The following is a 15,494-nucleotide window of genomic DNA, read 5'->3' as shown; positions in this document are numbered from 1 at the left end:
CTCATTGCCTTTTCACACCTCCTCATCTTGCCAGAGCAGGACTGTTCCCCTCTGTGGGTCTTCTGATGCTTCAGTGATGAGGCTTTCCCCTCCCCTCCTCAGAAGTCAGTCCCTAGCCCAATACACTGCGTTGCAAGCCAGGTTTTTCTACTCTTTGCCTTTAAATTTCCCTTTCTTTAGTTTGTTCTTATTAACACCTATAAATAAAGCTTCCCTAGTGTAAGGCCTCAAGCTGTTATTGTTTCACTGTCAAGCAACCACCAGCTGGTAATGGTGTTTGTTTGTTATCAGCTCAGATTGGAATCTGAACCAATTACATAGGTGAAAGGGCCTGATTCCTTTAATGCCCCCCAGAGCCGACTGCTCTCAAAATCAGTTCTTGTAAATCCACATGGTGGAAATGAAAATAAGAAGACACGAAGAGAAGCTCAGCAAAGACCTCTGATGTACAGCACAGAAATACACCCCCTGACAGGGGAGGTTAAAGCAGGAATCTGAAGGCAGGACCGAAGGGCAACCATGGGAAAATGGGCAAAGGTTTGGCTTCAGAACCTGTGACCCACTCTGGAAAGCTGCAACTGAGCTGATAAATAAACTTAAACCACCATGGCCAACAGCTATGGAAAAGATGCATTGTTAGAGGTGTGATAGGGATGGTTTTTCACCTTCTGCCTCCGCACTAAATGTCTCCATTGTGTCGTCTCTCATGTTTTGTACTGTCATTATAGGTATTTAGGCTCAGAGGAGAATTCAAATTGCAGCAGGATGCCTCAGCTCAGAAAACAAAAAAAAAAAGAATGGGAAAACAGGCTGAAGAAGTTCAAGAGCACCCTGTGCAAAGGCACATCCATGAGTTCAGAACAACGTCCTGGCTTTGTCATTAAGAGGGGCACAGAAATAAAACTGAAAGAGGCAGAAGTTCTTCCCTGTGAGGGTGCTGAGGCGCTGGCACAGGGTGCCCAGAGAAGCTGTGGCTGCCCCATCCCTGGCAGTGTTCAAGGCCAGGTTGGACACAGGGGCTTGGAGCAAGCTGCTCTAGTGGAAGGTGTCCCTGCCCATGGCAGGGGTTGGAAGTGGAAGAGCTTTAAGATCCCTTCCAACACAAACAGTCCTATAGCTCTCTGGAACAATGTGCACATAAATCTTATGCTCACAGTAATCAAATCCAAGCTGAAGAGAGTCTCAGCCACAGGCAGACCATAGAGTCATAGAATAGTTTGGGTTAAAAGGACCTTAAGATCACCCATGGGCAGGGATGCCTCACACTAGACCATGTCACCCAAGACTCCATCCAACCTGGCCTTGAACACTGCCAGGGATGGGGCAGCCACAGCTCCTCTGGGCACCCTGTGCCAGCGCCTCAGCACCCTCACAGGGAAGAGCTTCTGCCTTATCTCCAACCTGAACTTCCCCTGTTTCAGTCTGAACCCATCACCTCTTGTCCTATCACTCCAGTCCCTGATGAAGAGTCCCTCTCCAGCATCCTTGTAGCCCCCTTCAGACACTGGAAGGCTGCTGTAGACTTTCTCTCTCTGAAGTTCTGGCAGTGAAACTGTAAAGGGTATGAATTCCTTCCAACTCAGAGAAGCAATGTTATAAATCCTCCTCTCGGCGCTGCCTGCTCTTGCTTCCTCCAGTTCTTTCAGCAACATTTAGAGGAATTCAAGAAGTTAATCATTAGCTAAAGGCCTGATTTGAAGGAGACTTTAACCCAACCTCTTATTTATTACCCTCAGATACACAGACAACTAGTGAAATTACTCAGAGCAAACCACCGAGTGTTGCTTGTACATTATGTTAGGCAATGAGACATCAAAATGACTTCAATTACACCTGCACACAGCCCCAGGCAAAAAATAGAGGCCAGGTTTCCAGTAATTTGGGTTTAAGAATCTACATTTATGTAGATAAGCCTGAGGGTCTGCAATAAATAAGATAGGTTAGATTCTTGTGTGACACCACTTTTAACATTCCCATACTCAGGAAAATGGAGCAGTATATTTCAGTTTGGATTAAAATGTCTAATGATGAGATTAAACATTAAAGAATCTTTTTAATATTTACAGATACACAAGAATTCAAACCATACCTTTGGAACTTCTTGGAATATATCATTTTTGACATCACTTTCATCTATTTCATACAATTTAGGTCCATTCCACACTGAAGCAGGGCTCTCATTCTCTGCAGCAGCGCTGCTCAAACGCAAGCTGAGCTGCCCCTGCCTTCCACCATTTCTGGTCCCCAGCCACCTATTTACATTCCCAGTCCTCTCTCAGCATGATGCTAGCACAAAAGTGGTTCTTCCTAATATACAGATTGGATATTAGGAACAATTCCTTCACCAAGAGGGTGGTCAGGCATTGGAACAGGGCATGCTTTGCCTAGAAAGGTTGCATCAGATGATCCTTGAGGTCCCTTCCAGCCTGGTGTTCTATGATTCTCTGAACCTCTCTTCCATGAAGAACCACCAAACCCGAGGTGAGCTTTCCCAAGGTGAAAGCCCCTCTCTGATGGGTATTTAAAACTTGATTCAATTCTGTGTAAATAAACCTGCTCAATAGAACAACCATGCACTAACAGTGGAGAGGACCTCTTGACCTACCAGGTTCTCCGCTATTTAATTGCTACCTTCCAGGATTCAGCTTCTCTCTCAGCATTTCAACCATTTTATAACATTCATATTTATGGCCCCTCTTGACATAACATCTTGTACGGAATGGGATGTTGTCTACTCTTGCCTCCAATTCCACTGAGTGCACCTATCCCTTGAGGCCTGGTAATTGCAAGTACTGATTGGGGGTGACAGGATTTGCTCTCACCTGCCTGACAGCTCTGCCAAAGCAGCCTAATACTTAACTCCAAAATCAGCTTCCAAAAGATGCATCTTGTGAAATAAAGGGAGTAAAGAGCAACAAGCAGGAAGACTCACATGAACAGTTCATACTGCAATGCTAAATCAAACACAAAACATCCAGCAAAAGAAAACACTGATTTCTGTTCTTCTTCTCATTTCAACATAGTTTAAAATGAATGAATCAGCTACTTAGAAACCTCTTTCTCTAAGTAAAGATTTGGGAAATGCATCATAATTAGATTAGACATTATTTTATTATTTTATCACTTTATTATTTTATTGATATAATTATGATGATTGTTATAATTAGATTAGATATTAGGAAGTCTTTCCCTGTGAGGGTGCTGAGGCGCTGGCACAGGGTGCCCAGAGAAGCTGTGGCTGCCCCATCCCTGGCAGTGTTCAAGGCCAGGTTGGACACAGGGGCTTGGGAGCAACCTGCTCTGGTGGAAGGTGTCCCTGCCCATGGCAGGGTTTGGAACCTGGTGAGTTTTAGGGCTCCTTCCAACCCGAACCATTCTGGGATTCTATGACAATTATGCCTCTCTGTGTATAAGCTTTGGCTGTTGATTTTCTAGAGACACTTTAATTCAGTAGGGTTTCCTTGTTATTTCTTTCTTTTCTTTTATTAAGAGTCAATCTCCAGACTTTGTCATTGGAATGATTTTCATAAAACACATCTGGTACCTACAGCTGGTGACTGCATTTATACAGGACTGAAATGGGCTGAAAGGTATGAACTTTTCTATCCTTTCTGATGACGGCTGCTTTAGAGGCCTATGTGAGACTTTAAATGTCAACACTGTGAGCCTTTTCATGGCAGGTAGGAAAAGCAAGTAAAGAAGAATTCAGATTAGGAAGATTTACAAGCAGGGGAAGGCAGGAGTGCCACAAAAGGTCAATCAAAGAAGGTACATTGAGATTCATAGACTTTTAACACCACTTTTGCAAGGCTGTGACTATAAGGAAGAAGAAGAGAGACAAGATAGGACCCAAATTCTAAAATAAAAAAAAAATAAAACAAGTAAAAAATTAAATGAGGGATGGAACCAGCTTTCAGAAATTGCATTTGAAACAGAGACATCCAGGGATTCTATTTGAAACAGAGATACACTGCAGCAACCAACCTTGTGCTGAGTGCGGCTGTGACTTTCCAACGCTAATTACTAGGAGTGCTAAAAGCCATGGGGAAGACTGGGAGCTGCCAGAAAAATGATCCCTTTCTGCTCTTGCAGACAAAACACACACATAAATTTCATAGTTTTAGACAAGTTACTTGTGGATGGCTCTGCCTCACATATTTTTGGTATATATTTGGGGAATGCTACACTCCCGAGTCAAAAGACAGCCGGTGTGTGATTCACTTGTAGGGCTAGACCAGGGTGATGGAGAGTTGTCTGTGAGATCTGCAATCCCTGACAGCTTCTAATAATTCATCCTTATGAGCAGTGGAGAAGAAACCTTCCAACAGGCATTACTCGTTTGATTGCAAAGGACTTGGCTGAAACCACTCTACTTTACCTTTGGAAGGGCTGGCCAGATGCATTAGGTGCTTTCCCTGACAGAGCCTGACGTAGTGCACAGAAACGTCTTTGGAAAGAAGCTTCTTCCTGATAAAGAAATATGAGCAACTTTAGACAGCAGCTTAAAAGTATATATGGTAACTTAATTGGTTATGATACTCCTCTCCTTTGCTAAGGCTCCAGAGTGTATGAATTGATAGATTCTGGGAAAATAGCAGAGCTATATTATAACTAACAAGGTGCTAAATGTGATTCACCAGTCTACACAGACTCAATTTTAGGTTGAAATCCTGCTACCTTTGAAAAAAATGAAGATCTTTACCTCCAGTGAAGCTCCATTTCTTCACAGTAGTCAAAATGTGCGAGGAGGTAATAGGAAGAAATACATTCAGAGAACTACTTTTGATGCGTCCCAACCTCCCAGTATGTTAGAGTAGGGATAATTCTAGCTATGCTGTTGTCTTTTCACTACCAAGGGACTGAATACAGTCAGATTTGCCTCTGCCTCATCTTAAATGCATTGTCTCCTTTCTCCAGCAATGCTTTACCAACTCTGTATCAAGCAATATCCCCCTCGCCAATGAAAGAACTCATTGCTCATTATATCTTCACTAAAAGAAAGAACCTTCTGCAAGTTTTCATTCGTTTAAATGACTTTGTACAATGAATACATGATGATCTCAGCAGGAAAATGTGGTCCTGAGTGTTAAGGGCATGTTAACATGTGCTGTAGGACAATATAGTTCCTCAGGTCAGACAAACGCAGCAGCAGCATGCCCTTAAATACATTAACATGTACATCACAAAGTTATTAAATTGTGCTTTCTTATCAACCAATAGCCATTGATAATTATCAGTTTAATAGCTAAATCACATGTAATAGAGGTGTTTTGTCATGGTAGATGCAATGAAAGAGAATATGGTAAATCTGTGGAATGCTCACATTACGACTGGTGTGGATTCCTTCGCTTTCTTTCATTACTTACACTAAGTAAGGCTCTCCTTAGGTGCTCACCAAGCTTGTGCTTTGTTTTGCTCTCTTTTGGTGAAGATACAGTTCTCACCTTTATTTCTGTGTAGATTACAGTTGTAGACACCTTTGTGTTCATACCTGGTACAGTTAATTACAGCCATACAAAATTGGCATGCTCACAAGGGATAAGGCTGCAAGGAATCACATCTACTGTCTATCCCTGAGCAGCAGATCCTGCTTCTCATATTGCTTGTGGATAATTCCCATTGATTTCTTCCTGGTTTTGATTGTCCAGTTCTACACGGTGGGAGTGGAATGTGGTTACTGCAGTGACAGCACACAATTTGGATGCCAAAAGCACTATAATAATTTCCAGTCCCAAATGTAGCAGTTTAGACAAAATTTCACTTGAAGGCCACTGACATATTTACATTCTTCTCATTAAATATGGTCTAAGAGGCACCTGCGTTTCACCTGGAGTGTTTTACTATGTTGTCACTTCAGCTGATGCTGTAAAGCTTCCTCTGCATGTAAAAATATATTGGAAACTTAGTGCAGTAAATAAGGAAAAGGTATTACCAGCCCTGAACAAGGAGACTAATAAGAAAGAGCCTTGCAGCCACTAAGTAAGTGGAACCCAAGGTAAATGATGGCCCCCTTAGTCATAAACCACTTCTGCCTGACTTGACAAAATGCAAACTTTCAAAATAGGAATAAAGAAAGATTAAATAAAAGGGGAGAAAAATAAATTGCTGGGGTAGGAGCGATGGCAGAGTGCCACCAAAGTGAGAAATACTCTGGCTTCTCCCTCATACTAAACTAACAAACCTTGGGATGAAAGAAACTTAAGGGTGTTGGTCGATGAGAAACTGAGCTGGCTTCATTGTGTGCTTGAGCCCAGAAAGCAACCATATCCTGGGCTGCATCAAAAGGAACGTGACCAGCAGGTCGAAGGAGGTGATCCTGCCCCACTACTCAGCTCTTGGGAGACCCCACCTGCATCACTGTGTGCAGTTCTGGTGTCCTCAACACAAGAAGGACATGGAACTGTTGGAGCAAGTCCAGAGGAGGCCACAAGGATGTTCAGGGGCTGGAGCACCTTCTGTATGAAGACAGGCTGAGAAAGTTGGGGCTGTTCAGCCTGGAGAAGAGAAGCTGCGTGGAGACCTCAGAGCAGCTTCCAGTGTCTGAAGGGGGCTACAAGGATGCTGGGGAGGGACTCTTCATCAGGGACTGGAGTGATAGGACAAGGGGTGATGGGTTCAAACTGAAACAGGGGAAGGTCAGGCTGGAGATAAGGCAGAAGTTCTTCCCCGTAAGGGTGCTGAGGTGCTGGCACAGGGTGCCCAGAGAAGCTGTGGCTGCCCCATCCCTGGCAGTGTTCAAGGCCAGGTTGGACACAGGGACTTGGAGCAAGCTGCTCTAGTGGAAGGTGTCCCTGCCTGTGGCAGGGGTTGGAACTGGATGAACTCAAGGTCCCTTCCAACCCAAACCATTCCATGATTCTATAATTCTATGAAACATGAAAATGAACAGCACTTGTGACGGTTTTGGAGCTCTGCATAGCTTGAAAGGATGCATTTCGTTTCAGAAAGCTGAAAGATGGGAGGTTCTCTAACCATACCTTTCTCCACATCTAAGAAAGTCTTTTTGAAAGCCTGGGAAACAGGGGCAGGGGGGTTCTGTTACTCTCCTCCATCTACAGCACTAATCCTAAACATCAGAGGTACTTATAAATACAGAGATAGCGGCAAAATTGTAGAGCAAGTCATGGCGGCCAAGCCATCATTCATCATAATGACATCATAACCCTGGAATGGAACATAGTTTAAAGCATTCATTTTTCTTTCCCCCCTTCTCCTGTCATCATGGTATAAAATGAGCATTAGCCACATCTGCTTCATAGCCCCCACTCCTCCACTGCCTGCAAGCAGGGTGAATGCCTGTAGGGAAAGTTCCATTAAGGAGAAGGAAAAATCCAGGAAGAGAGATGAAGCTGGAGTTGCAAGGGGTTATTTGAAATCCAAGCACGTTGTTGCATGTGTTGATTGGAAAAGTAAAAGCAGCTGAAAAATGTGCTTAAATCTGATCTCTGGCAGTTAGCACTAGATACACTCTGAGAGGCTCAGCTGGATGGGTTTATCCACTGCCACAGGATGGCGGTCACAAGTAATCTTCATTGTCCTTTTAACTGCATCTAAGTATTGCCACTGAATAGGATCATTTCATATCTTGTTGTAGAGCTGAAAGAGGATATTCAGCTGCCTTACACCAGTACACAATTGGATGAAATCAACTGGATGGAATCGTGCCTTTTGACGAGGGCCTGTAGGGCCAGGCCAAGGGGAATGGCTTTAACCTGCCAGAGGGGAGACTGAGATGAGCTCTTAGGCAGAAGCTCTTCCCTGTGAGGGTGCTGAGGCGCTGGCACAGGGTGCCCAGAGAAGCTGTGGCTGCCCCATCCCTGGCAGTGTTCAAGGCCAGGTTGGACACAGGGGCTTGGAGCAAGCTGCTCTAGTGGAAGGTGTCCCTGCCCATGGCAGAGGGTTGGAAATGGAGGAGCTTTAAGGTCCCTTCCAACATAAACCAGTCTGGGATTCTGTTTAGGATCAACATATTTACTCTGGTGTAAAACTGAGCAGAAACAACAACTTGTCCTCTCATTTGAGTTTACCTGCCTCTTTCTCCTCAATCTGCCTTTAACTCTGAGGAACTGGTAAATATTGTTGGAATGAAACACAGCCAGAGAACAGGAGTCCATTTTTTCTGGAGAAAGAAAGGTCTGACATGCATTTTTTGCATTCAAGTAATCATTTCTATCTAAGGTTAGAGTAAATGCTCCTTACCATAGACCTCAGTTGTGCAGCATGTTTCTCTGAGATGCCTCCTCGATAGCTTTTGGCAGAAGAGTCCAAGAACTCACTGACAAATGAAGACTGAATAGTTCCAGTAGTTACACCACCAGGTGAGAATCGTTGCTGCCGTAAGAGCTGTATTCTGGAAGCTGGGATGGAAAAGACATTCTGAACACCACTTTGCTTACAGCAAGCAGAAAGAAACCAGTTATTTGCAACTATCATCACCTGGCTTTTGGCACAGTTCTGGATTCACAAAAGATAACTCAAGAAACTTTTAAAGGATTGGTTATAAGGATATATATTGGATATAAGGAAGAAGTTCTTTACTGTGAGGGTGGTGAGGCACTGGAATGGGTTGCCCAAGGAAGCTGTGAATGATGCATCCCTGGCAGTGTTCAAGGCCAGGCTGGACATGGCCTTGGGTGACATGGTCTAGTGTGAGGTGTCCCTGCCCATGGCAGAGGGTTGGAATTGAATGATTCGAAGGTCCTTTCCAACCCAAACCATTCAATGATTCTATACTGCTGGGTTTTAGCTACCAGAAGAGCTGATGTTAAAAACAGAGGAGATGAGGCTGGAGATTGGTGACTTCTGTTTCAGGGACAGTAAATTGCTCACTTAGAAAGTGAGTAAATCTAAAGCCTCCCCTTCAGAGGTGCAGAGCTTCACACTGCCAAAACTTCAGTGGGATTTTTGGTGCCCAGCATCACAAATAATCAGTCTTTAACACAAATGTCCCTTTCCTCATTTGAAAAATACAAATAGCAACACATACTCCACAGGACTGCTGTGCTATATAATGAATAGTTGTAAAATACCAGGTTCTGTGAAGGAAAGCTGCTAATGCAAGTACAAAGCATTATCAGCTCAGAAATGGATTATCCTTCTGGTATAAAAACCTTTATAAAAGCAGAACTTATCTATTTTCTCCCACTATTTTCACTCTATCCGTGAGCAAAAGCTCTTGCAGAGCAGTTCATTAAAACCAGAATTAACAACATAGCATAATCTCCCCCAACCAATCTTCCCCCTGCTACTATCTTACTAAAAATGTCCATATTAAAGCCAACCTTGGGGCAAGTTTCTTAAGATAAATTATTTCACAGCGTCCATAAGAAGAGATGATCCAGAGAAATAGGGTAGTTAAATTTATTTAACCACCTATAAATGAAGCTCTAAATGAATTTAATGGTGCATAGTAAATTTCAAAGTTACTTTATGGACCAGAGGATTACCAAAATCTAATAGTAGTAATGAAGTTTCCGTAACTAGTGACAAGTCACTCACTGAAAGCACTCAGAACTGCTGAGGAATACAAAGTCCTTTAAAGGAGCTTTCGACACATAAATATAGATCTTGGAATAGATCTTGGGAAATGCTATCATTATATAAAAGTATTTTCTCTTTAATCCTCCCCTTTTTCTCTTTCCTGTTAATCTAGTTGGGTGTTTGGTGGGTTTTATTGCCTCTCAGGATAAAACATCTCCAGTGTTTTTAAGACAAATAAATAACAATATACAGTAAGAATATCATAGTAAAAAAGGCAAGGAAGTCTGTCTCACTTCAGTAGTTTAAGATTAAATAAGACCCTGCAGAAAGGTCCTCACTGCTGTAGCACTGGGATGATGCAATATGCGGAGCAGCTTCTTTTCTTGCCCACTGGGAAATCAGTATTTATTAATTCTTTCAGGACACAGAATTACTTGAGCTGATGAACTGATGAATTTTACACGATCCTTCATTAAAACGTTCAGACATTCTCGCCCTCCCTTCAGCTACTTTTATTTGCAGCCTTCTGTGCCACACAGAAGGTCCTGAATATTGGCTCTGTGTTACTCAGCAAACTGATTAACCCTCCTTTTGCAATGGATCTAACGAAGACAGCCATAAACCACGGAGGCTCTTCGAGTTGTCAGAGGAAAGATCACATAAATGAGCTTCTTGTTAGTCCACATTGCACAACTTCTGAATATCATAATATCTGTGTCTTATTTCTTCTACTCCAGTATTTTAGAGGTCATATTCTGCTTTCATCCCAGCTGGTAACCTGCCCTGTCTGGGCTAAAATCAAAGGTTCCAGCTGAGTTCCCACAGTTATGTTAAGATAACCCTAGCTATGCTGCCTCTGACAAGAGCACTTCTCTCTTCCTTCCTCCACAGGCAGCCATAAACCTCCTCACTGCACCCTTCCCTCCTTGAGCCAATTCTATAGCTCCAAGATTCTGAGCTGGGAATGGATCTGTTTGAAAGTTGGTTGGGGTGATTTTTCCTATCTTGGTTTTCGGATGGAACCATTCACTGATCCAGGTTACATATGACTGCACAACCAGAGGAGTGAGAGCAAAGGGGGAACTAGAAATGCATAGGCAGAAGTAAGTTGGGCATGTCTATCTACTTTTTGCGGCAGTGTGCACTTGGATGAGCTGGAACTAATCACAGGGCTCCAGCCTCAGTCACAGGTGATAGTTTTAAACTAAAAGAGAGGAGATTAGGGCTGGATGTGAAGAAAAAATTCTTTACAATGAGTGGGTGAGGCACTGGCCCAGGTTGCCCAGAGAGGTGGTGGATGCACTGTCCATGGGGACATTCAAGGCCAGGATGGATGTGTTTCTGGGCAACCTGATCTAGATGAAGATGTCCCTGCTCATTGCAGGGGGGTTGGACCAGATGAGCTTTGATAGTCCCTTCCAACCCAAATCATTCTCAGATTCTATGATTCAAGCACAAAAGGCTTCTCTTAAATACACTACCAATCATTTAGGTTTACCATGCAGTAGGTAGCCAGAAAAGCACTTAAAGCGGACTTATAAGTTGCCTTCACTCATCTTACTATCCCGGGTTTCATATACCTCTTTATGCTTCTTGCTACCCTGGGGAAGAGGGTAAAGTAAGGTCTCACTGTCCTGGCATTTTCTTGCTGCTCAGCAGGTTGATTGGCACAAAACTTTCAGCCATGGATGTGTATCTCATTTGTGATTCATCTGGAATGAATGGGATGCCCAAAAGTATCCTTAAAAGAGTCAGGCAACTCACTTTCTGCATGTTATTGCCTCAAGACACACAGTGATGTAAAGAACCTGGAAAAATCTCCATTAAAGATTCGCATCCCGGGAAGGATCAGCCCTGAAGACCCATTGCAGGGAAGCACGCAGAGGTTTAGACAAGAGAAATCTTAAAAACTGCATCATTCAGATTTCAGTTCTTGTAACAAATAAATAGGAATCCTTTACTGATAAAAGCAGTTTTAGCAAGTGCCCAGACACAGTACCTGCTCCTACTCTGCTGTTTGAGTCCTGAATGCTATCAGCAACTGCAGGTGGCTTCAAATCCAGGTATTCCCTTACGATGAAACTCAGTTCTCTGAATGCCTCATCCAGTTCATCTGCAGAAAGGGATATGCATTTCATGGCATAGAGAAAGGATGCATAATGCTAAAAACCAGCCTTTCATCAGTACAAAGTTACAAATCACAGAAGTCTGATGCAGAAATGCATTCTTAACCAGCTCATCTTTTTTGGGGGGAGAAAAGTCTTCATTTTCATAAATGGCACGTTCAAGAAGATAATCTGAAATTTATCTGTTTCTGCACTCACCTAAACACTGTCCTTCTGCAATTTGGCTGTTTTGTTTCTTTAATACTACATTTAAATTGCGAGCTCTATCTGCCCTTGAGAATAAGTACAAATACACTATTTCTTACCACAATGAGATATTTCACCGTGACTCTGGTGAACCACAAAAATCACCTCCGCAAAAGGGCAGACACAAAATGAAGTAGAAAAGGACCCTTCTTTTCCATCTGCCATCCTCAATTCCTAAGTAGCAAGAAGCAAATGTTTATTTTAATGGAATATCTACCACCCTTCCATTCCTTGTTCCAGGCTGGGGGACTTGGGCAAGTTAGGAAGCAGAGGAGTCCTACAAGGAGAAGCTTTGCAGGAGGCTCTTCCTTATAGTGGGACGTTGTCAGACTGCACATTGGTTGTCATTTCAAGACTTGAATAAAGCCTGTCTTGCCCAAGGATAACTAGGTCTGTTGGATCAAAAGCAGCTCTGTACTCTGCCCAGAGACCAATAGGCAATTAGATCAGTTGAATATTGTCACAGAACACAATACTTAACAAGCGTGCTGCTGGGTTCAATAGCTGGTTCACTTTCTAGGTGGGCTTAAAGCAAAACTTGGACATAGTGGAGTAATTCAGTCCTGACAGATACCCAGAGTTTTTGGATTCCTGGGACAAGAATTACCTGGGAAAATCAGTTAAGGGATAGTTTAAGCTGTTATGCTGAACATCAAAGCATTCATCATCCTTAGTTTAACATTTGCCAGTGGCTCTGTTTGCATAGCAGTTTCAGTCCATCTATTGGTGTGACCTTAGAAATCAGATTTAAAGTATGAAAAGAGATTAACTTACCTATGTAGACAGTGGCATCAAAGTACCCTGGAAAATCCTCAGTCATGTTGATGTACATGTCCACTCTGGAGACTGCCTCTTCAATCTCTGACCTGCTGAATAGTCCTTTCCTCCGCAGATGCTCCTCGTATTTCCCTTTGCTAAGTGGTACTAACAGGATACATCTGGGTTGAAAGTAGGTGTTTTTCAAGCTACGCAGACCCTTCAAATGAAGCAGAGAAACAAAATGTTTTGTGAAATTACTGTGAAATCAGTGCTAGAAACATTAATCCCATCTACAGGTCTCAAAATCTACAATGCAACAGAATAGGCAAGTTCAAGGTGAAGTGCCCTAAAGCTATGTATGGAAAGCATTGTAAGAGTAATATGACTTTGTTCTAAACACACTTTTGAAAGAATATTTTTAGTCAAATTCCACAGTGATTTAAAACATTGTGCTTCTCATACCCACCAGTTTTCTCTTTTTTTGAGTCCTTCCTGTTCCATTAGGACCTAGTTATTCCAGATGTTATATACCTGAATGGAGAGCAGCTCTGCTCTAGAGCCAGGCTGAGAGAGCTGGGCTGGGTCAGCCTGGAGAAGAGAAGACTCCTGAAGGGGAGACCTTAGAGCAGCTCCAGTGCCTAAAGGGGCTGCAGGAAAGCTGGAGAGGGGCTTTGGACAAGGGCCTGTAGGGACAGGCCAAGGGGAATGGCTTTAACCTGCCAGAGGGGAGACTGAGATGAGCTCTTAGGCAGAAGCTCTTCCCTGTGAGGGTGCTGAGGCGCTGGCACAGGGTGCCCAGAGAAGCTGTGGCTGCCCCATCCCTGGCAGTGTTCAAGGCCAGGTTGGACACAGGGGCTTGGAGCAAGCTGCTCTAGTGGAAGGTGTCCCTGCTTATGGCAGGGGTTGGAACTGGAGGAGCTTTAAGGTCCCTTCCAACCCAAACTATCCTATGAGTCTATGATTCTAAATAAGCATTTCACTGACTCACGTTATTGCGCAGACACAGAGCGTAACTTATCTGTACCACTTGGCCTGTAGTTTTCCAGCCTGAACAAACTGTCAATTTTCTCCTCATTCTGTATATTTTTCTAAGTAAAACTCTGCAACTCCATCAGGATAGAGGCATATTTACTTGGCTAAAGCAGCTTGCAGTTTTACCCCCTCCCAAAACTCGGCATAACCACAAGTCCCCAGCAGAGGTACAACGTGCTCATTCTTCAGCTGTCACACTGTAGACAGCCAACTTACAATTTTCATCAGCAGTAAGCTATAATGAAAAGGACTTGTCACATAAGAGCCCAGGAAACATTTACACGTGCCTTGCATCAACTCTGCTGGGAGGACAACAGCTCTAACTGACAGCTGAGGACTGCAAATACCTGTTATCATTTCAGCTAGATCTGAAAAGCAACCTGTCTGTATGCCAGGACTTACAGATAAAGTTTTACACAGTGATGTAGGTAACGGTATCAATCCTGCATTTCTGACAGCTCTCCTTTGCACCAACATACACTTAGAAGAGTACTTTATCTCTCCCTCTTGTCCTGTCTACATATAAACCAGAATACTAAATCATGTAGCCTGCAATATGGTATTGCACTGCTGCTAACAGGAAGCTCTAGTGGAAGGTGTCACTGCCTGTGGCATAGGGGTGGAACTGGATGAGCTTTAAGGTCCCTTCCAACCCTAACCAGCCTGGGATTTCTATGGTATCCTTTGACTCCTTGGCCTGAATGAGAGGACAACCTTCTATTTCTGGGAGCATAATGAGAACTATTAGCCACCCTGTTCCTTGTTTGGAACGTGCTTTACAGGTATTGGTGGCTACATGAGCAAAGAGAAAGCACAGCAAACATGCTTACTCCAACACATAATCGTGTGTCAGAACTGCAGCAGCTTCACTGGCTGGAAGTGAAGACTCGGCACAATTTAACTGCCAGTATTTGTTTCAGTCTCCTTTATCAGTGAAAGATATACTCCAGATTAAAGGGAATGAACAGCTCTAAAGTTCTTGTCTCAGCCCACAGCCCATAATTAAAATTTCTTTTAATAGTGCTAAATCACTTTGGGTATGAGCCTCACAGAAGATAATGGACTTCTATAACTTCTATTCAGATACATAACTCACTGGTATTGTTTTTCATCTGCTCGCAGAGTCCACAGTGATACAAGACTATGAATAATTACTGCATGAGCTTGAAAGTTCGGTGACAAAGGAGTTTCTCAGCTGTCTGTCCATGGCAGTAGCTGCAGTAATACCTACTAAAGTTATGGTCACTGCCTATGTCGCTGGGTTAACCTCCTTATGAATAAAAATAGTGTTCCTTAAAGTTCTTTCTCCTAAATTATTTGATAACACATCTACTTTGTGAAGAATTGACAGCTTTAAAAGGCATTCCATCATACTGAATCTCACAAACATACTCAATGCCTACTGCAATCAATGGAGCCTGAGGGGAATTCACATTTCTGACAGGACTGAGGAGAAAGGGGAATGGAACCTCACTGAGTTTAAGTTATTAATTTCTGTTTAAGATCAGTCATGTAACAGGCACTGAAGAGCAGGATTGCAGCATTAAATTGTTGGCCATTTGAACAGGGAGCTACTTATATTTTAGCACTGACATAGGATCATAGAATAGTTTGGGTTGGAAAGGATCTCAATATCACCCAGTTCCAACCCCTGCCATGGGCAGGGATGGCTCACACTAGACCATATCACCCAACGCTCTGTCCAACCTGGCCTTGAACACTGCCAGGGATGGAGCATTCACCACTTCTCTGGGCACCCTGTGCCAGTGCCTCACCACCCTTATAGGGAAGAATTTCTTCCTTAGATCTAACCTGAACTTCCCCTGTTTCAGTTTGAACCCATCACCCCTT

The 15,494-nt window shown here is 43.2% G+C and overlaps 1 protein-coding gene across 3 annotated transcripts in view; it reads right to left on the bottom strand.

Annotated features, from left to right (window-relative positions):
• Nucleotides 1-15,494, bottom strand: part of LRGUK (leucine rich repeats and guanylate kinase domain containing) — a 54,318-nt gene that overhangs the window by 8,124 nt on the left and 30,700 nt on the right. For all 3 annotated transcript variants that reach the window (XM_057425609.1, XM_057425607.1, XM_057425608.1), the window contains exons 14-17: nucleotides 12,627-12,828; nucleotides 11,480-11,593; nucleotides 8,200-8,357; nucleotides 4,379-4,467 (exon numbers count right to left, since the gene is read on the bottom strand). In XM_057425609.1, the coding sequence (XP_057281592.1) occupies nucleotides 4,379-4,467; nucleotides 8,200-8,357; nucleotides 11,480-11,593; nucleotides 12,627-12,828 (563 nt within the window). The remainder of the gene's footprint in view (nucleotides 1-4,378; nucleotides 4,468-8,199; nucleotides 8,358-11,479; nucleotides 11,594-12,626; nucleotides 12,829-15,494) is intronic.

Source organism: Pezoporus wallicus, unplaced genomic scaffold (genome assembly GCF_028554395.1).
Source record: "Pezoporus wallicus isolate ANWC-B61680 ecotype Strahan unplaced genomic scaffold, APGP_CSIRO_Pwel_v1 contig_4722, whole genome shotgun sequence".
Lineage (NCBI taxonomy): Eukaryota > Metazoa > Chordata > Aves > Psittaciformes > Psittacidae > Pezoporus > Pezoporus wallicus.
The sequence above is the reverse complement of the archived record's forward strand: the minus strand, read 5'-3'. Positions and strand labels throughout refer to the sequence as shown.